This window comes from Micropterus dolomieu, linkage group LG05, assembly GCF_021292245.1.
Source record: "Micropterus dolomieu isolate WLL.071019.BEF.003 ecotype Adirondacks linkage group LG05, ASM2129224v1, whole genome shotgun sequence".
In the NCBI taxonomy this organism is placed as follows: Eukaryota; Metazoa; Chordata; class Actinopteri; order Centrarchiformes; family Centrarchidae; genus Micropterus; species Micropterus dolomieu.
This window is the reverse complement of record NC_060154.1, coordinates 31,441,342-31,463,388: the sequence shown is the minus strand read 5'-3', so window position 1 is coordinate 31,463,388 and position 22,047 is coordinate 31,441,342. Positions and strand designations below refer to the sequence as shown.

The window sequence follows — 22,047 nt, the reverse complement described above, 5'->3', positions numbered from 1 at the left end:
ATCAGAATCATCTCACAGTGTGATATGACAAGATCCTGCAAGATCACTGCTATCAACAACAACACATGCACAGCCTCTGCCTGCTCTTGTGCTCTAAAATGCAGCATTATTTTCCTCTCCACCAATCAAAATATCACCAGCCATACTCTGCTCCAGGACAACCAAACTGTCCACGCCACTGCATTATGTTACCTTTAACAAGCATCTGAGGTAAAGAAGTATTAATTAAAGGTGAGGTGTAGAAGCGAGGGAACAATTGCTATGAATTGAGGTAATAAGTGTATGTGTACTGTATGTTTGTGTGCGTGTATTTGTCATGCTTAGCATGGGGACTGACTGCAATTTATCCAAAGCTTAAGGGTTCATTTTATGTGTATTGTTATTTGAAGTGGTGTGCAATAGCTTTTCTTATTTCTTAATTATTATTAATTCAATAATCAAAACCAAATGTTCAAATTAGAGAAATGGTATTTTTTTCCAGGTGCCATGAATGTTTGTACACAGTTTTCTGCCGATCCCTCTGGTAAATGAAACCTATGACCTGCTCAGGGCGCTAAACAAAATGTCAGGGGATCAACCAATGAGGATCCACTCTCTGGGGACCATGCATGTCTGTATAAAATGTTATATAAAAAGCAATTTTGTTCATTTTCAGTGCAACAGCGAGCAAACAGTGAAATGATGATGAATCCCCCAATTGTTTATAGCCTACATTAACGGCAAACTACACTGCTGTATATATTTTGTCCTGTGCAATTATATTTACTTCTACAGTGTGCAATTACCTCCTGCTGTGACCTGTGCAATATTCAATATCAATCACATCTGTATATAAAAGGTGTGCATATAACTCTATTTCTATTATATTCTGTATTATTCTATTCTATTTTTTTGTGTATTTTCTTATCTGTTGTAACAAGTGAATTTCCCTAGTGAGGGATAAATAAAGCTTCTCATATCTCTTATCTTAGCTGTAAGTGGATGTTTGCCAGTGTGTGTGTTGTACATTGTGTACATAGACAGTGTTAACTCCCTTCCTTTTACAGTAAAGCATGTTCTCAGTCTTGTTGACCGGGCAAATGAGGGTTAAACATTTTTCCCAGCATCGGTGCGGAGCAGCTTATGTGCTTGGCACCAGTGGAGGAGTTGTGTGGAGGGACACAGGAAATTGTTCTCCAACAGAAAGCAATTAATCCTGTTCGAGGTCCTCTTTTGTAGTACACTTAATCTTAGCTGGAGGACAGATGATTGAAAACTGTAGAGAGGCAGAGTATGTGACTGTGTGGCAACATTTTGTGCCTTTTATGGTTCGTTTCTGAGAATATGTGTGTATGAGTGTGCGTGCGGAAGGAGGCAAGAATTGTTAAGAGGATGTGCATATATTTAGTATTGATAAACATAAGTGCAGCTGGAGGCCGATTTAAACCTAGAGTCAAAACCACCAATCACAGGTAATGTAACATTAACCTACAGTCAGCTCAGCTTATCAGAAATAACATACCAACACAATAATAGTAGAGACAGAAACATCGATTGAGTGATTAGTGCAAATGGCTTCTTGGACTTTTTAATAGTTTTTTTTATAATTCTTTATAGTGTGCGCACGTGTACCTGGTCCTCCTCTCCTCCTCCCTCCTCGTCGTATTTGAGGATGTTGTCTCGGACGTCGTCCTCTGGGTCAATGAGGAGCTGCTTGGCCTGACGTTCCTTATCCCGCCTCTTCATCCACATCACAAACAGCAGCACCAGCACTGCAGACAAAGTGTGACAAGAAGATGAGGACACAGGTTAATAAAAGAGAAAATTCATGTTCATGAGAGGGGAGGGTTGCCTCAAGCCCCGCCCTGCAGTGCTGTGTCGGGCTAGTAGGGGGGTAAAAGTACGCAAAATTCACGGGTCGGTATGTACCTTGGATTTGTGGTCACTGTTCAGTACATTTTCGTTACAGCAGGGAAAACAAAAACATGTAGATGATAACATTTTTGTCATTTATTTTGAAAAATCTAAACATTTAGGGGCTCATTGGCCATTCTTACTGAACAGTTAAAAAAGTATAATTACCTGACAATAAGAATTATTGTGAAAGGATACACACTGATAATCTGCATCTTATGCTGGTTTAAACAGGGAAGGCCTAACGGGTTGACTGATATGCACACATTGCAGTCCTTCAGACATCTTGCTAGTCATTTTGGGATGAACACCCTCAGATTGGTATTGAGTATGAAAGGATAGCCAGGAAAATTGCAGACTACAGAAACCACCTAAGATTTAACCTGAGATGCCGACAACACAAAATCATACCCAGCAGCCTACACTTACGCTCCACAGTGAAAGGACACAGAGCCGGTATAATCTTAGAGAAAGCACAACACCAGCTTCTGAATGAGAGAGTGAGACAGACCCATTTCACCACTGAAGCCCTGATTAAGGAATCGGGCAACTTACACAAAAAACTGGAAACACATCTGCCTAGTACAGTACTGGAAAAGGTCATGGATTTCATCAAGAAAGCACAGCTATCTCAACACAACAAGAGCAAGAAAAGACAGATCCAAAAATTCCAAAACCTACAGGCAAGAGCCGGCAACGCAAACAAAACAGGAGAATTGTCTTGGAGGAGTAAGGACGACAACCCCACAACAAGGGAAACGGATAACAGATGGGTGTCTGTCAGATAGGGAACTCACCCAACCAGAACAAGACGTTTTGGCCAAAGGATTAAACTTTACCGTCACACCACAGCAACTACCTATAGTGGACCTCATCACAGCTACAGAATCGGCCATTAACAGAAACAGAAGCAGAACAGCTCAGGCTAAAGGTATCGGCAGCCCTTTCTAATGTGAAGGCCCCCCCTTCCAACCTCACCATCCAAGAAAGGAGAGCTGTGACATCACTGAGCAAGGATCAAAACATAACCATCTTACCTGCGGACAAAGGAAGATGCACGGTAGTCCTTAACACAGTGGACTACCAGGACAAAGTCAACACACTACTAATGGACACAAACACATATGAGACACTGAGGCGGTACCCAACCAGCAGGTACAAGAAGAAGGCCATAGAATGTCTACAACAACTTCAGAAAGAAAACTCCATCACCCGGGAACAGTATTACCGTTTGTATCCTGGAGAAGCCATTCCTTGCATATATGGAATACCTAAGATACACAAAGAAGGAGCCCCACTCAGGCTTATTATCAGCAGCATCAACTGGGTCTCCTACAACACTGCCAAACACAAATCTACCATCTTAGCCCCTTTGGTTGGTAACACATCCCACCACATCCAAAACTCCATTGACTTTGTAAACAAAGTTCGAGGACTGAAACTGGACCCAGATGAAACCATGGTGTCCTATGATGTGATCTCTTTGTTCACCTGCATCACCACCATGGAGGCAATAGAATCCGTAAGTAAACGGCTACTACACGACAACAACCTGGACAACAGAACTAGCCTCAGCCCTGACCAGATCTGTAAATTACTCGACCTCTGTCTAAACACCACCTATTTCCAGTACAAAGGAGGATTCTACAGACAGTGTCACCCATTGTGTCTAACATCTTCATGGAAGAAGTGGAGGGAAAAGCCCTCAACTCCTTCAGAGGAACAGCACCGAACTACTGGTACAGGTATGTGGATAACACACACGTATGTGGTCAAAATTAAAACCCAGGAAGTGCAAGCTTTCAAAGAACACATCAACTCCGTGGGTAGAAACATCAAGTTCACACGAGAAGACGCCCACAACAACAGTTTGGCGTTCATGGACTGTGCTGTACACATCGAAGAGGACAGAAGCCTGCAAATTGAGGTTTGCAGGAAACCCACACACACGGACAAATACTTACTTTTTTGATTCCCACCACCCACTGGAACACAAGTTAGGAGTCATCAGAACCCTGCACCACAGAGCAGACCACATACCAACAAGTGCAGAAGCCAGAGAGAAGGAATAGAACCACCTGAAGGGGGCACTTACAGCCTGTGAAAACCCTAAATTGACCTTTGTGAAAACAGCCACAAAATCCAGGAAGACCAACACTACAGGGGATGAGGAGAAGAAGGTCAAACGCAACAACATTGTGATTCCATGTGTCTGGAGTATCAGAGAATTTTCAACAATCACCACATCCCTGTGTTTTTTAAACCCAAGAACACGCTAAGATACTGGTACACCCCAAAGACCGCACACCCAAAAACAAGAAAAGCAATCTAATGCGATCCAGTGCAGTGAAGAATACACAGACCTGTACATTGGGGAAACCAAACAACCACTACACAAACGCATGGCTCAACACAGAAGGGCCAACTCCTCAGGTCAAGCATCAGCAGTTTACCTACATCTGAAGGACAGAGGACACTCGTTTGAGGATCACCAGGTGCACATTTTAGACAGAGAAGATGGATGGTTTGAAAGAGGTGTCCAGGAAGCCATTTACACCTGGGTTAAGAAGCCATCACTGAACAGAGGAGGGGGTCTACGCCACCACTTATCCCCCACTTACAATGCTGTCCTTTCATCATTTCCCAGGAAACTGAAAAAGCATTTCCTCTTGGCCTCAGGTGAAGATACCAACGATGGTTGTTCAGATTTGGCCACGGGTGGTTCTAAAGACCATGACGGCTGTCGTTACCACAGCTAGGAGCAATAACAAACCAGCGGCATCGACGATCCTAGCTAACGATCCCACAGAGGTCAAATAGATGAGTTTCCCTACCAGTCAGTCAGAACTGAAGAAGTCTCTTGGATTAGGGACGAAACGTCTTCTAGTATCCCAGTAGGGTATTCTAGTACCCTTGACCTCAACCTTCGTTGGATAACTATGACCTGGATGACTGAGAACCTTCACAGACATGAAGCGAGGCTTCCAGTCTTGTTTCACTAATCAACATATTCGGGTGAGACCCGAATATGTTTCCGCAGACATCTCCGACTTCAGTTGAACAATGTCCACTTATGGTTTGACACTAATTGTTTTCTACCCATACAGTGGATCTAAATATCACGGGGCAATCCTCCAGCTCTGGTCTCTAATTTGAGTTTGCCATTCAGAGGCAGCAACAGTACAGAAGCCTGAATAACTTGGCTAACCTGACTAGCATCATACACTCCCAAATGTTCCGCAGCAAAACTTTTTTTGCCTGGGGAGTTCTAGATATAAATAATCTATTTTGACAGTATGCATCCCCACTGTAGATACAAGGATTAAAATCTATTTATATATGTGAAAAACTAGTGAAGCTAGCATCCAACAAGGATGTGTTGTAGTAACAAACTAGCCAATCACAGCACAATAGGATGAGTTGATGACACAACTCACCATAGGAAGGAAGAACACTGGACTGACAATTTTTCTGTTCTGTGATCCTGTGACACTAATAAGTCACAGGATCAAAGTAAACAGTCTGGAGACCATGACATTTCACAGCTAGTTTCACAACAGTCTAGCTATTAGTCGTCTTGCACACAAAGCTAAAAAAAATTGGCCACGATAATCGAGGGAATCTCATACAAAGGCCAAAATGGGCAGTAATAATTAGAAATAATGTAAAGTGGAAATTTATGTACATAGTATAGTATAGAGATCAACCTGTGCCTGACACATTGACCAGAAACATACCTATGGAGTTAAATCGCTGTCGATATCATTGTAAATGCGCAGACTATAAGTGAGATATATATATATTACAAAACTCTGCGTTTGTTTGTGGATTTTGTATCTATTTGTAGATCGCGTTTATATTTGTGGATCATGGAAAGTTTGTGGATTTCAAATCTATTTGTAGATAACATATTTGTAACATTTGTGATTCATAGTCTGTGTATTACAATGATATTGACATTGATTTACCTCCATATATGCCTCTCCAAATTCAAAACAGTGTGGTCTGATTCAGTGTGTAATATTTCTGAGGATTTATTGACAGAAATGCAATAGAATATACATAAATGTTTTCAGTGGCGTATAAAGACCTTACATATAAACCGTTATGTTTTTATTACCTGAGTATGAGCCATTTCTATCAACATAGCCACCATGTAAGGGTCCCCCTTACATGGAGGTTGCCATGTTGCGAAGCCATGTTTCTACAGTAGCCCAAAACAGACAAATGGGTCTACAGAGCGTGTTTTGTCACAACGTTGTTGTTCTTCTTCTTGGATAATTCTGGCAGTGTAGATGCTGGTCTCTACGTTGAATGCATACGAAGAAGAAGAGGGAATAACAATAATAATAATAATAATAATAATAATAAAAAATCTCTGAGTCGTCATCTAGTTTGTTAGAAATAAGACCTAACCTTTAATCCATTGGCGCTAAACCCCAATCCACACTAAGGCCATAAACTGTAACAAGGGGTCGCAAGTAGACTTTGCTTCGTTTTAAGAGATGACAAGCCCAAAAGACCGGAAACCACTGCTCTAAAATACCACTAGCTGCCACAGCTCTTACTGTGTGATGGCAAATACATCTCTACATTCTTAAACTTCTCAACATTTGGATACACAGCTACCTCATTAAATGTTGTTTTTACAGCTACATTGCAACCCTCTACTCGCTATGCTACTATATCTGTGTTTTTCTGGTTCTGCTTTCAGACATGTTCAATTATCAGCCTGTTTTCCAGGAGACCTGTTTCCTTATAATTAATTCAAGATTTATGTCACTGCAAAGCCTCTGTTATCTGCTCAGCCTACCTTGTAGAACCAAACAACCACTGAAATCCCCTCATATAAGAGCTGTATTTTAAGGAATGACAGAAACACACAACTGAGGCCACAACTGGTGGGTTTAAAAACTTGCGAATCTTTCTCCTTTTGATCGTATTAATCTTCTCATATCTAAAGTTTTATGAGACAGAGGAGCTAAGGGTGTGTATGTGCATGTTTGTAAACCCACACTGCTGTACCTGCAAGGCCCAAAATATATTAGGACGCTCAGTGAAATTGTAAGTGAGGACAATTCCAACCCCACAGAGACGATTTGAAAAATGGCTTGTCACCATTACTAACATTTTTCTGTGAAACAACATCAAAGACTGGCTTCTTGCAGCCTCACAGCCTTTCAACATGACAACATATCTAGTCTATTTAATATAACAAGACCACTGCTTCTGCCGGACTCCAGAATTGGCCTCATTCCATAGCGTGGTCAACGTGCCACATATAGAGCATAAAACTAACTCTTCTGTCTTTATGTGACTATTACTTCCGCTGCCTCTGTCCTTTTCCATTCTTCTTCCTTCTGTCCTCTTCACAAACTGCTATTCCATGATCAAACTGCCCAAGATGTTACAGGTGTTAGTCTCTAATGCTGGTGCCATTGCAACATTTTGTTTTGAAAACATTTGAACTGGAAATTCACAAAAGATCAATAAAGAAACATTATTCAGCTATTCCACCTAACTCTACATTTCAAATAATGTCACACTTACTCCTAATCAGAATCCTGACCCCTTCATCAGCGCTTTCACAACAACTCACGCTTCCACTAACATGCTCAAACTTAAAGTGACACTTTATTAAGCAACTACACCTAAAGTGAAACTTATCCCCTTTCAACACTTCCATTTTAAATATCATTTCAAGTTCAAGTTCATTTCCTTTAACAACAACAATGACAATTGCTGCCACATCAAGATATTTCTAAAAGCTACAGACTCAACATGGAAACACAAACTAACTGTTGTTTAAATGTTGAGCCCATGAAATGATAACTCCTTGCAGCTCTTGTACTTTAACTGAATCTTAAACAACTCCTTTCAAACCAAATTTCTTCTAGTCCTACACTGAAATGGTTTAGTTATACCAGCTGTATAAGGGATATAGGAAATTAACAATGCTGCATAAATAATTTAGCAAGTAATTAAGTCATAATGTAATTACTAATTAAAAGTGTAAAGAATAGTCCATCCATACTAAGAAACTGCAGCCCTTACTGTACAGTATTGCTGCTTGAAGCTGTAATTTATTTTCTTTTGTTCCATTTGCCTTTTGTAGGTACTGTTGGATCACCCTCCTGCAATATGTGCTCAAAAATGGCCATGAAAAATTATTTGAAAGTTTTGTACATTTCTAATTGTACAACATGAGGTGCAGTTACAATTTCCAGTGAAATTTGCAGTTATTAAAATATAGTGTAGATTCCATTTCAATAAGGCTTCTCTAGTCTCAAATGTTGCCTGCTGCACTAATAATTTTTCTGCCACAGCTCAGCCTGCAAAGCTCTCTCACTGGGCCTGTTTTCAAAAAAGCCCAGTTGGCCAAGGTGCTTTTATTCAAACTGTCTAATCAAAACATTTAATTTACTCTAAACAAGTCAGACCACAAGTTCCTGTTTGTCCACTCAACACTACACTCACCTTTCAGCAATATGGTGAGGACGCAGCTCAAAATGAAGTGCTACTTGTTAACAAGTACATAATTCATGAAATACTGCAACCGGCTTGACACTCACGGGATTAGAGCCTGGGATCTCTGCCATGGCAAACCTATGCTTTACCAAACAAGCTTCACTAAGAGTAACTGGAACAAAAGTGGTTATTTCTTTACCTTTAAATGTAAATAATAGATGGAGTAAAATTATACTTGTTTCCCTGTGGTAATTAACGGACAAAATGTGACTGTTACCCCAAACCCCACTACTGCCCCTTGTGCCTTGTGTATGTACCCTCTTGTACCACAGAACTGTATGCCAATCCATCCAATAGTTGTTATCAAAGGGAGGTCTGTAAACTGTGATGGATGTAGGCAAAAAGATATTCATATCCATATTGTAATATATACATGTATTACACTTTCAATCAGGCTTCAGCCAAGAAGATTCACACTTTACAAAGGCCTTCCATACAGCCTGCCACAACAACTGTGGATGGAAAGTGTTGCAAGCTTCAGATGTCAGCTTTAAAGCAGAAAATACACTTATTATTTCTTTATATTTTTACATTTATTTTTTCCATGGCTGAAATTCAAGGGGTTGTAACGTTTGCATAGTTCCTGTCAATTCAAATTCAGTTTCTACACATCGTGTATATTGTGTTCAGTCTACTAAGTGTTACAGCAACAACCTGTGTGTGTGGCTCACCTAATAGTATGATGATACAGATGAGGATGGCGATGATGGCTCCGGTACCCAGTCCAGCAGCAATGATTCGCTCCATGTCTACACAGTCTCCATGGTGATCACACTGGCAGACCTTAACCCTCAGGTAGGACGTGTTGGACATGGGCAGGTTGCCAGAGTCTGTGATCATGATAGGAACCTCGTAGATTCCACTGGCCAGGGAGCCGATCCGCAGTCGAAGCTGGGCGTACTCACCTAGAGTATGATAAGAGAAAGATGGAAGGTTAGATAGACAGAGAAATTGAAAGATAGGAAAGCGCAGTAGTTCCTCACCTACAGACTTCATCCTGCTTCATACTGATGCTCTTCCACTCAATTACACTGGGAGCTGCCCAGTTCTGCTAGAGTCTGCTAGTGGCGGTCACTGGAGCAGCTGTGGGTTTTTGCTTTGCAGAATACATTTGAACAGCAGTTGCTGAAAATATTCTAAATATGTTCCCCTATATTAATTTTCAAGATGCCAGCTAAAATGGAAATGGATTTAGAAACTTTACACAAACCCTACACCAGGCCTGAACCCACAAAAATCAATTAGTGATTGTGAGGTAGGAAAAACTGTAGTGAAAAAGAGAATAACTTGTCTATTTCTAAATGGCTCCGGCAACTGAATGGCAATTGTTCCCCAGACATCTGATTTACAATCAAACGGGGCCAGATTTACCTTGTTATGTAGCTTTAATCTAAGAGGAGAAAGTGGATCATTTCTCTTTCGTATAGTGTTCTAAATGAAATCAAGGAAATGGAATGAAAGCAATAGCCAGTAATAGAGAAAACCGTTTCCTGTACAAATGTTGAAGTATTCTAGAAATTAAATCAAACATGGCAAGTTCACAAAGGCAAAATGGTAGGTTAGTCACTGCAGGCCAGTGGAGGTTCTTGAACCATCACCTGTAGCTGGTCGCCACTGTCACATGTCCTCTGGTCCAAAGTCCTCTGGTTTATGACATTCTTAGCACAATATTCCTCCTTCTGATTATTTCTAAGATGAATCAGTCTGAGGTTAGACTAGTTCCATGATGTGATGCATCAAACCCAGCTCACAGTCAGTGGAAGGAAAATTTGTTGTGATTATATTATCATCTACCTCTACTTGCCAGTGAACTTTTGGGACGGTTATAAGTCAAGTCTCATGTTGTCGAGTGTAGAGTTTCATTATTGACCGTGGGAATACACATCTGTGGTAAATATTCTGATTCAGTTCAATTCAACTTCAGTAATATAGCGCTAATCTCAAGGTAAGATTTAGTGGCTTATTCCAGAGTTTAGGACCATATGGGCCTGTGTACACCAAAGCGTTTTTCCTGAGGCCAGCGTCGTTATTCAGTTCATTGCCATGGGAGTGCCGCGTATTTCCAACATGGTAAAAATGGCAGCAGTGTGACGAGGCGCTAAATGTCTATTCCACGCTGGGCACTGGGTGTTTTTCCCGGTCGCCGAGATTTGATACATTTTCAACTTTGGGTGAAACTCGTCACTGTCACTTTTTACCCAGCCGTCCAATCACAGTGCAGGAGGGGTGGAACAAACACCACACCGAACCATCTCTTGAACGAAACGATGAACCTACTCGGTGAGGTGCTTTCTCGCCAACAAAATCTCATGAACCCACGTATAGTAAGTCCGTCCCTTTGCTCTATATGTTAAAGCCTTCTCTTCATGCAGAGCAAGGGCCGGAGCACGTAGGTTTACCCTACTTTGTGGTGACATTTTTACATTGAGTAAATTTAGGTAGCCTACTTGCAGCACATCACCTCCACGGATATTAGCCTATGTATCAAGCCAAAAAAAAGCCAACAACGCTGCACCTCCAAAGCAAAGCCTAGCGCTCCCAGAAGAGCAGCTGGTGTTTTCAGCTGGTAAAAAACGCTTGGTGGACCTATCTCCTGACCTCAGTGAACATCTAATATATATTATACCCAAGTATAGAACTTTAGTCCGGAGGATATGTTAAGTATGGTGCAGCAAATCCACCGGGCCGTTCAGGTCAACGGGTTTGGGGAGTGGAAGATGAATCTCACCCCCACTTAAAAGCATCCTGGACACACTAACAGGGAGGACTCCATTATATTTATTAGTTACGTTCAGTTCAGTGTGCTTTTTTTGATTAAGTGTTATATGTATTGTTATATATATATATATATATATATATATATAGCCCCCCTCCAGTTTATTTTGACATTTCTATGATATTTCATATTTTACCGAGTCATTTCCTTAAAATGTTGATTACCCACATAGTTTGCCAAATATTTTTTGCCAAATAGCTTAATTTTGTGCTCAAAGTTGCAAAAGTTGCTTAGTTGCTAAAACGGGGTTGTGACGTATGACTATAGTAATTCCATAAGTCATACGTCATTCTCCAAACTTGCGCAGGACTGCCGGAAAAAAAGAAGAAGAAGCTTGCGCAGGCGCTGTCATATCTCGTTACTTAAAACTTAAGTCAGAGTGTCAAACCGATAAACATCGTTGTCAGCTAGCTAACCAATTTATCATATATTTTACTTAGAACTTACAGTAGGTATGACTCTCTGTGTCTGATTGTTGGTTTGTCTTTCTAGTTTAGTGAGCTAAGTTAACCAAGTTGTAGTTAGCCAGGTGTAGTTAGCTAGCATAGTTATTGCAAAAACTTAGTTAACAGAGAGTGTTCATTTTATTTTTTAGTTTATAATTATTATTCCTCTTCATTATGGCATCTGTATGTTGGATCAGTGGTCGGATGTCTTGAGATGACAGAAAACATGTCGCACTTTCACCTGCAACCTTTTTATACACAGTCTGCAACATGTATTTTACGGCTGTTTCACCGATGCATCGGTGGAGGAAATGGTATCAGAAGTCTGGAGCTGAGGAGCGACGCTATCAGCGTTGCTGAAACGGTGAGTTGTGCACTCAAATCATTTATTCACACTAGCGAACTAGCGTTAGCTGACAAAGTAAAAATATTTATTAATTAACATGACGTGTTGTCTGTGTGTGAGTGAGTATTACATCCTAATAATTCATTAATTAATTTCAATTCATGAGGCAGGTTTGAATCCAACTATGGGCTTCTCTGTGTAGAGTTTGCATGTTCTTCCTGTTGTCACAGCCCGGCTCATGGACTGGACAAAAACGGGGGAAACACAGGTAAACTAAATAACAGAGTGATTTATTTATAAGAAAATAAGCGAACCAATTAGTGGGAAGAATCTGTATAGTCAGTAGTGTACGGAGTGGATGAGTGAAAATGTGCTGCATGGATGTTGTGCAAGACAAGAAACCAAACAAACAAAGGAAGCTGTGAGATGAGGAGGTCCAACCCAAGACTGACTGCTGCCCGGGCTTATATGCATGGGGCACACGGGGCCCAGGTGTGTCCCATGCCGCTGATTACCCTGTCAATCAGGTCTGCAGCCATGGAGACAGAAAGCACACCAACAGCAGTATGAACCCCGCAGAGGGGCCGCCACACTCTGTTCATGTGTGTTTCAATGTATAATGTTATATTTCTAAATGTGTACTGAGTTTTGTAGATGTGTAAGTTAATTAGTTTTATAAAAGAATCACTCATGGCTTTGGCCAAGCAAGAGGCAAAAATGTGACAAGAGCAGCTACACAATCACAAGTCATAGCTACTCTGATAATGATAACCTATATACTGTATCAAAACTTTTGGTAAATTTTCAATAATGAGCATTGGCACCACGCTTCTCTGCTTGTTTTTGTCAACTAGTAGCTCATTAATATGGAGGTCCTTAGCGCTCAGCGCACTGAAACTTAAGAAGCGTATCAGCTGTTATCAATCATACAGTCGATGGTCCTTTCACGCACTGCACACGATAACTCCCAGCTACGTTTTATGGTGCGCTTACTTTACCGCGGGGGTGTGGGGGGTGCCTCCGCCGATGCATTGGTAAAACGGTCGTCAGCAAAATGCATGTTGCAGACTGTATATAAGACGGTAGCAGGTGAAAGTGCAACGCGTTTTCTGTCATCTGTCCTCCAACACCGCATGCACAGATGCCATAATGAAAATGAGCACACTAAACCAAGAGGAGGAAACCCTCTGTTAACTAACTTTTTGCAATAACTATGCTAGCTAACTACACCTGGCTAACTACAACTTGGTTAACTTAGCTCACTAAACTAGAAAGACAAACCAACAATCAGACACAGAGAGTCATACCTACTCTAAGTTCTAAGTAAATGACATGATATATTGGTTAGCTAGCTCACAACGATGTTTATCGGTTTGATGCTCTGCCTAAACGAGCCGTGATAGTTTTTAACGAGGCATGACAGCGCCTGCCTGCGCAAGTTTGGAGAATGACGTATGACTTATGGAATTTCTATAGTCATACGTCACAACCCCGTTTTAACAACTAAGCAACTTTTGCAACTTTGAGCACAAAATTAAGCTATTTGGCAAAAAATATTTGGCAAACTATGTGGGTAATCAACATTGTAAGGAAATGACTCAGAAAAATATGAAATATCATAGAAATGTCAAAATACACTGGAGGGGGGCTTTAACCTGCCACGCAGCAAACGTTAAGTGTAACATTTGGCTGAGTCACTCGCTGTCCCTCATGTTGTGACACATGGACACATACTTGGCGGCGAGGTTTGCTGTATGTCCTTCTTCTAGGATTAATTAATTATTGTTATCTTTAAGTTCTTTAAAATCCGGTATTAATAGCATTTCTCAAAATATTCCTCTATCTATCTAGCGATAGTCTTCAAGCTACAAAGCGATCTACACCTTAAGATCTCTGCTGGTTCACCTTAAACACAGGACCCCCTGAGAAGAAGACTTGAGTGGTGTATGACAACAGTGCAGGAAGCCTTTTTGTAAGTCTAATGCTGACCATTACACTGACACAGCATTTAAACATTTAGTTTTCAGTACTGTGTTAGCAGTCATTTTTACAAAGTGAAGACCACGTCCTGTCTATGCATAAACCCATTTAATAAATAAGGGATGCTTTAGCTTTCTTTTTTATTGTTACTGCTTTGTTCTGGATAAAAACATGAAACATGTTTTTGCTTTTAAGTTTCACATCAACTATTCAGAGTCAGGTTTCAAATAACTCCAGTCTCCTTGCAGTCATGTCCAAGTCAAATTTCAAATGGCAGTTTTTTGGGATTTATGTCTGACTCAGTCCAAGCCTGTAGTCTCAAATGCACTCTAGTTAAAATATTTTACTGGACCTGGAGTAACAGTTTACTATGAGGTAAATAAAGCCTTTTGGACTCTCCGGACGTGACAAAGGCTGAGGTAGAGGTAGATCTTTTTATGCATTATTGCCTTTAAGCAGGCAGTGAGAGTAAGAGAATGAATAAATTAATGATTAAAATTGACATACTCAGACACGTTGTTCCATACTGACCATTGACACGACTGAGCGTCCAGTTGCGGCGTACATCTGATGGACGAATGGCCAACTCGAAGGCGAACGGTCCAGCGTTAGGGGTCAGGTCGGAGTCACTGGCTGTGACGTTGATAGCGTTAGGATCTGGCTTCTCACACATTTCCACCTCAGGGGGGAACACATGTGGTGCATTGTCGTTTATGTCCAGCAGGTACATCTGAAGGGTACCTGTCCCGCTGGCAGGTGGGATACCTGGACACACAGAATGAAAACATGTTCAATATTTTATTTATTTATTTATTTTTATTTTTTACTTTTTTATTTTTATTTAACAGCGACAATCAACAAAACATTATTGAGCAACATTTACTTTCTCATTAATTAATTACCATCTGTAGCCCTGGGGAGAGGCCACCAGTGATGTGCAGGTTGATTAAGTAAAAAAACAGTCAGCTTGATAGCTCAGTTGAATCAAAATTCAGATGAGATGAATCATAACTATTATTGGAAGACTCAATTGTACACCAAAATCTCACGCACGTTTCCCTTTGTCTGATAGTTGGCTTTACTTAAGAAGATAAACATGGTAATGGTAAACATGATAAACATATACGCATAAAAATTGTTTTACTCTATTACCTGGGTTTTAAAACAAGTTTAAAACCCAGGTAAAATCATCACACTCCATAATAAAACCTGTCCTAAGGATTGTGGGAGGAAAAACGGGTCTTAGCCTCATTAAAACCAGCAAAGATTGATTTATCTTACTGCTACATCAAAATATTATGAGCAAAGTTCATATTTTTGCCTGGGAGAGGCACAATGGCTCATGCAGTGTCCAAAATGAAAAGGGTTGATCCTCTAAGTGAGGATGATATCCTAGGCAAATTTCACGGCAACCTGCCATTTACTGTTTCTTATGTGTAAATGGACATTTTGGCCTGATGGTGAAACCAGAGGAAGGGTCTGATCAACAGTAATATTAGGATTCATTCTCTGGGGTTGATGAAAATGAACAGCAATTTAAGATCTGTCAGCAGTTTTTAAGATACTTTGCTTGGCAAAAAAAGTGTTGCCCAAAGGGAGCACTTGACATCATGATAACACATAAGAGGTCTGGTGGTCCGCATATTATTCAAGGAAAATACAATATTTCCCTATAGTCATCAATTCCTTTAAAAAGAGCCAATCAAAAAGTTTCTACTAACAAGTCACAGCCTGATGTCTCTTCTTCTGAAACTATTAAACCCATCAGTGAGCCTCGCTGCTGCACTGGATCACATGTTCCTTCATCATGAACACATACACCATCCTGCTGCCCCAAACACTCACTAGAGCACCATATGTGGATTCATCCGCCGCTGAAAATAGTCCCTAACAGATGCACAATGTTTGGTAAAAACTACAGTAAGCAGCTGTTTTAGGAAATTACTGAGCTTGTTAAACATGAAACTATATATCTGTGAGCTGTTTTTAAAGATTTACACCTCCATTAGGAACCAATGTGCTTGGAGCTGAGAGCCACAGACACAGTAGGGAAGGCAAAAAGTACTGAGAGACAGACACATTGATGGTTTTAGCCATTTGTTGTTTTTTGTCCTGTCTTTTCATGGGATTTGTTGAAGAAAAGAAAAATATATCTGCAGCCTTATCCTTTGAGTGAACGTCCAGTTCCATAATGCCACATGTCAGAATGTACGACCTATACAGTAATCAGCAATTAAGTTATTGAAAATTTGCTGGCTAAATGCTTATATTCACATCCTTCCAGCTATGCAAACTATTGCTAACAGTATGCATAGCTGGGACAGTGACAAGGCTACTGCATCACATGAAATAAATGAATGTCCTCTGGCAAATCAAAACATGTATTCCTCATGGACATAGTATAAACTACAGAATGCTAAGGAATAATAGGCGATCGGTACATATATGGGGATGTTTGCAAGTGCTTGTCCTTGTGTCTTAGTGTGGTTTTGTATCATTGAGCTCCTTGCACAGTGTGTGTGTGTGTGTGTGTGTGTGTGTGTGTGTGTGTGTGTGTGTGTGTGTGTGTGCGCACCCAGCAAGGGCAGAGAATGTGCTAAGGCAGTCAGTTAGCAGGAAGCATGGAGCACAGCGGGGTCTCTGTGTGGAGAGGGTGGATTAGAGTGGATAGAAGGAGCCACTGCTGAATGACATTACTCTTGAACAATTTTCCACTTTCAACAGAGAGTCCTATATTCTATGGCTATAAAGCACAATTGTGATCAGAACAAGAGCAAGAAGACATTGGGAATCACGCAATAAATAGGCAGAAAAACATCTCCATTAGAAATCAATGGGAGTATTGTGTCCATGTAATCCCACAAGTCTCCCTGATCAGGACATCTGATTACAGGAATACAGAACTGAAATGTAATTAAGGATGGAGAACTGGCAGCAACCAATGAAAGTTAAGTTGCTGTAAGAAAAAAAGTCCACTAGTTTATTATGACAATGTTTTACTGTTTATTATGATTGTATAGTTAGTCTTAATATGCTTTGGCAGCGTTATGCAGTCATGCCAATAAAGCCACTTGAATTGAAACTGAATGGAGATGATGCAACCCTCTCTCTACATGGCTCTGAAGCAACCGTAGCGACAGAGCAGCTAGAGCAGCTAGGAGTATGGCAACAAAAACAAAAACATCAAAAAAAGTTTGTTTGCTTCAGATAAAACCAAACTACAGTCACAAAGAAAGTGACGGACGTGAGGACAAACCCGGAGAGCCACTGGTGTCACTGCTCTCAGACAGGTTGCTATTTGTAAAACACTTGGAACAGGCTATGTAGCTGTTTCATTTACTCTACCTAAATAATGGATTGTTGTCTTGGAACTGTGTACAGTATTTCTGTTACTATCTGTGAACTTGAGCCTGGGAGGAGTTAACCTGTAGGTCTACATCATGAGGATGCGCCAACAGTGTTTAACTGCAAGAAGGGGGAAACAAAGGTTCTGCACTGCAGGTTTAAGTAAAAGTACTTCAAAATATACTTTACCAAAAGTAAAAGTATTTGTATATCATATTATTGGATTATTAATGTGTTCATCGTTTTAAAGGAGCAATATGTAGATTTCAGCAGCAGTCACACAACATGCTGGAAACTCCCTCTGCAACATTATAGTAATATTTTTATCAGATTTCTTGAATATTTCTTAAGGGGCTTTGTTGATGGAACAGGGAAAAGTAAGACAGGTCTAGCTTGGAGTAATTTAGCTGACCCCAGAAGTGTTTTCTGACATTATAACTTTAGGTATTTCTCACATGTACTTGTCCTTGTCAGGGAGCCAACAATAGACTGATTAGTTAGAGACAGTAGCTCAGGCATCAGGCTAGCAGATATCAGTGTTCTCTGGGAATCTTATAAGGTTGAGCCATACAAGAATGTTTACAAGAACTCACTGGCTCCACAGATTAGAGCACAACTCTTGGATAGTGATTCCAATATGACGAAGCATTGGAATCTAAACATCAGATAGATTAGTTGTTCTAGGTGAAGGTGACCTAATAGGGAAACCTACAGGCACTAGAGGGAAGACAGAAACATAAAAGGGACCACAAGATGTTATCCTTCAGATTTGGTGTTGGCATTTAACGTGTTCACATGTTTAATGCTGGCACTGCATCTCCTCGGCCGGGCTCAATAAATCATGATATGTTAAGTCTTCATCAGTCTCTGAAACTTCTTCACACCTGAACCTGGCTCACAAAATGTCTTCAACAAGATTGAGGTTGAACTAATCTGGTTACATAATAATGTTACATTTAACTTATTGCATTTAGCCGTCATTATCCATCAGCGTTAACTCGCCTGTCTGCTTTTCAGTAACATTACTATCTGTGTATCACCGGAGTCTCAGCAATGTCAACACAGCTAAATGTATTGGATGATAATGAAACGGTTAGTGAACTAGACTGAATATTATAATGAGATTGTTGCCACACTTTAAAACAGTAACATTACTGTAGCCGATGGGTCTTCCTCTGTGTTGTTGTCGCCGTTTTGTTGCAGTATTGTATAGTATGTCACGTTAGTTACAGCGACTGAGATGGTGGAGAAGCTGTCTACCTGAGTATAGGTAAAATCACAATAAATCTAAATTGACCGTTACAAAGCAAACAGCGGCAGGTCCGAGCTAATGTAGCATTAGCTGGCTATCCTGCCTGCATCACTATAGGCTAGTAAACAAACCGCTCCACATTTGCTTTGTACTGTTACAAAATTTCTTGCCGGCTAAAATCAACACTTTGACATAATACGTCTGGTACACAGGCTAGTAATGTGAATCACGTTAGCTAGTGAAGTAATGTGGAAAGCAACTTTGTACCGGATAACGTTATTAATTGCTCGGCGTTAGCTGGCGAGCTAACGTGACTCTCTCTGTGACTCCAGCCTTTCTGATGTTGACTCTGTTTTCACTGACATTCTGAACCCAGTTTGGTCTGATGGATTTCAGCATATAAACCTTTATTGTTGTTTTTATCCTAAGGTGGAGTTTCTGTTGGAGTCTGTGTTGTGCTGGGAGCCAGCTGTTTTATGGTGTTAGTGGACTGCATGTTGTTAGCTGCAGTGTTGTTGCTGTAGTCGGAGAGAGGCTCAGGAGCGCGCACAGGGCTACATCCCAACCCAGTGTCCTCATTAAAAGCAGAATAGTGGCTGTTTCAACCAACGGAGAAAACAGGTGTGTGCTTCATTTCTAAGTGAGGCTACAACCCATTGACAAAAAGGGAGTATAAATGTGAGTAATTTCATTGAAAAACTACATTTACTTTAATGTTATATTATATATTATGTTAATAATATAATTTGTTTATTGATTGTATTTTGTAATCAGAATTTGGAAAGTAACTAGTAACTGACGCTGTCAGATAAATGTAGTGGAGTAAAAAGTACAATATTTGCCTCTGAGATGTGGTGAGTAGAAGTATCAAGTAGCAGATAAATACTGAGGTAAAGTATGAGCATCTGAAATTCATACTAAGATACCTGAATAAATGTACTTAGTTATTTTCCACCATGTGGTTTGAGAAACACCATGAATATATCTAACACTAGCTAGTTTAGCTAACATTACATTTAAGAAAGTCATGGGCTTTAGCCGAAGCAACTGCAGTGCTGCACTGTAGCCAAACATGACAAGAGTAACAATGCATGTTAATGTTCACTTTAAAAATAAAAGCTTACTTTGATTTTTACTAGACACACCTGCCAAGGGTGTCTTCAAGCGGACGTTATGTAGCAGACAAGATCAAAGTTCTGATAGGCCCACAGAAATGCCACACAAGCAGATTATTACACTATGGACAGTCCAATAAGGTTGAAGATAGCCTGGATCAGCACAAAGGATCATCTCATAGCAAAGACAATAAAGTCATTCTACCCTCACTGACTTGGCCATTTGTGAACATGCAAACAGGCCTAAAAATAAAACTTCAACATCTAGTCTCTTTATTCCAACTCTACTAGTTAGTATAAAGATATTTTCAAATGTCCAACTGCAATCACAAAAGTAATTCCTTTCGCCGTCAAAAATCATGTAAGAACCACACCATTTAGCATTCATACTGAGTGAAGTTGAGATTTGCAAGATATAAAATATATATAAATATCAGTATTACATGTATTTCCCCTGGTGGACTCAAAAAACAATTACAGGGCATGCAGCTTATAGAGCAGAAAAATTACCCAGTGTTGGGAATTACCTTTGCTACGTGAAGAGACCTTATTGTATACCTTGTTTTTATTTTTGTTCTATTCTAAATTTTAATATTTGTATATATGTTCTGTGCATGTAGCATGAAGGGAGCTACAATGTTGATTTCTTTGTGTAGCCCTGTGCAGTAGAATGAAAAAATACAGTAAATGTAACTTGCACTTCTCCCAGTGGCATTTAGGAAGAGTAGCTATTTTCAGAATCATGTGATGTTTGAAGTAGTGAGCTATTCTAGCGGTTAGTGCGACTAAATACTATATCACTGTTTTATAAACAAAAGGCTTACTAATGTTTTTTTTTATTATTTCATAATTGTGATATAATAATACATTTCTTTATTGCATCTATTAGGAGTAGATGTTTCTAGTGTTGGGCACTTTCCTTTCTTTACTCTTTCTAGCTAGTTGCTACTTTCAGTAGAAGCGTAGTGTTGCTGTAGCTTAACTACTTGATGAGCTTACAGCTTCACTAGCTACATTGTTTCCAGGTAGCTTCCCCAACACTGCAGTCACTCTGCAGAAGCTGGACTATGACAGTGACTCCACAGTAAAACCAGAGCACTGAGGCACTGTGAACACAGTCTACCTCTATATCTGGGGGGAGGGGTTACTGCAGGACACCAGGGCTGCCCTTGTGCCTCACCGTTATCAGAAGCCATGAAGGTAACATTGTAGAGGTTGTTCTTGACGTAGGGAGACTCTCGGTCAAGGATGGCGATGGTAGAAATCCGACCGTTAACCGGGTCAATCTCCAGCCAGTTGGCAGGGTCGTACATCTTGGAGTACCTGGATTCAGTCAGAGAAAGACAAAATGAGAAACCACCACAGAGAGGCGTCTTTATCTGCTTCCCTGGCTACAGGCCAAACAGCTACTGCGGAGCTGATACATGGAGGCTGCAGCACTCTCGTGAGACCACCACAAGTCATTCATTCTCACTGGAAATAATTCTACCTATAACTAATGACATCAAAAAACAGATTTGTCAGCATAAATACGTTACATGTTATGTTTTCTAGACTTGGAAACAACCCATAACCTGAATGAAGCTCAGCAAATGCCTGTGATTTGCTGATGAAATGTATTTACCTAATAGGATTTAATCACATTGGTACGTCCGCATTGCTGTAACAGCAGTTTCAAACAGGGCACCCAGAGAAATAATGTGAATAAACAGGAAAATAGCACAGCTTTAAACAAAGGAGAGCAGAGCTGCCAAAAAACCCCATAAACCACGCATGCACTGGGAATATTATCCATTTTGTATATTTTTAATTGGTAAGACAAAGAGTAGAAAGGCACCGTTATGAATATATGTAGGAGCAGCACCAACTACACAAGACAAAGTAACAAAAAAGAAAATCTGAAACCAAACACTCTCCCAGGCCTGCTCTATAGTGCACAATACACTCGCTTTATGTGTGTGTGTGCGCTTGCATGTTTTTGTGAACACAGTGTGCGTCCACCATTGGCTGTTGCTAGGTTACACTAGACTTCAGCACTACATTTAGAAACAAATAGTGGGATGTAGAAGAAAGAAGGATAAGGACAAGAAGCAGCAGTACCGCCAGGCTGTCTGCGCTCTGGTCTGGTTGTTGTTGAGCTGCAGGGTATAGAAAGACATACATTTCCTCCAGATAAGATGCTTATTGAAGAAGAATCCAGGCATCATATCAGCTTTTATCTTAATATGGGGCTGCAACAGAGAACAGCACGCCACCCTCGCTAATTGAGAAGGCAATCGTTCCCCCGTTTACTATGTCAACAAAGGTAAAGACTAATCAAAACTCATGGTCATTAGAAGAGTGGTATAGTTCACACACTGAACACT

The 22,047-nt window shown here is 40.4% G+C and overlaps 1 protein-coding gene across 4 annotated transcripts in view; it reads right to left on the bottom strand.

Annotated features, from left to right (window-relative positions):
• Window positions 1-22,047, bottom strand: part of LOC123970881 (cadherin-2-like) — a 127,155-nt gene that overhangs the window by 10,108 nt on the left and 95,000 nt on the right. For all 4 annotated transcript variants that reach the window (XM_046049254.1, XM_046049257.1, XM_046049258.1 and 1 more), the window contains 4 exons: window positions 20,862-21,004; window positions 14,501-14,734; window positions 9,093-9,326; window positions 1,612-1,751 (listed from right to left, as the gene is read on the bottom strand). In XM_046049254.1, coding sequence (XP_045905210.1) covers window positions 1,612-1,751; window positions 9,093-9,326; window positions 14,501-14,734; window positions 20,862-21,004 — 751 coding nt within the window. The remainder of the gene's footprint in view (window positions 1-1,611; window positions 1,752-9,092; window positions 9,327-14,500; window positions 14,735-20,861; window positions 21,005-22,047) is intronic.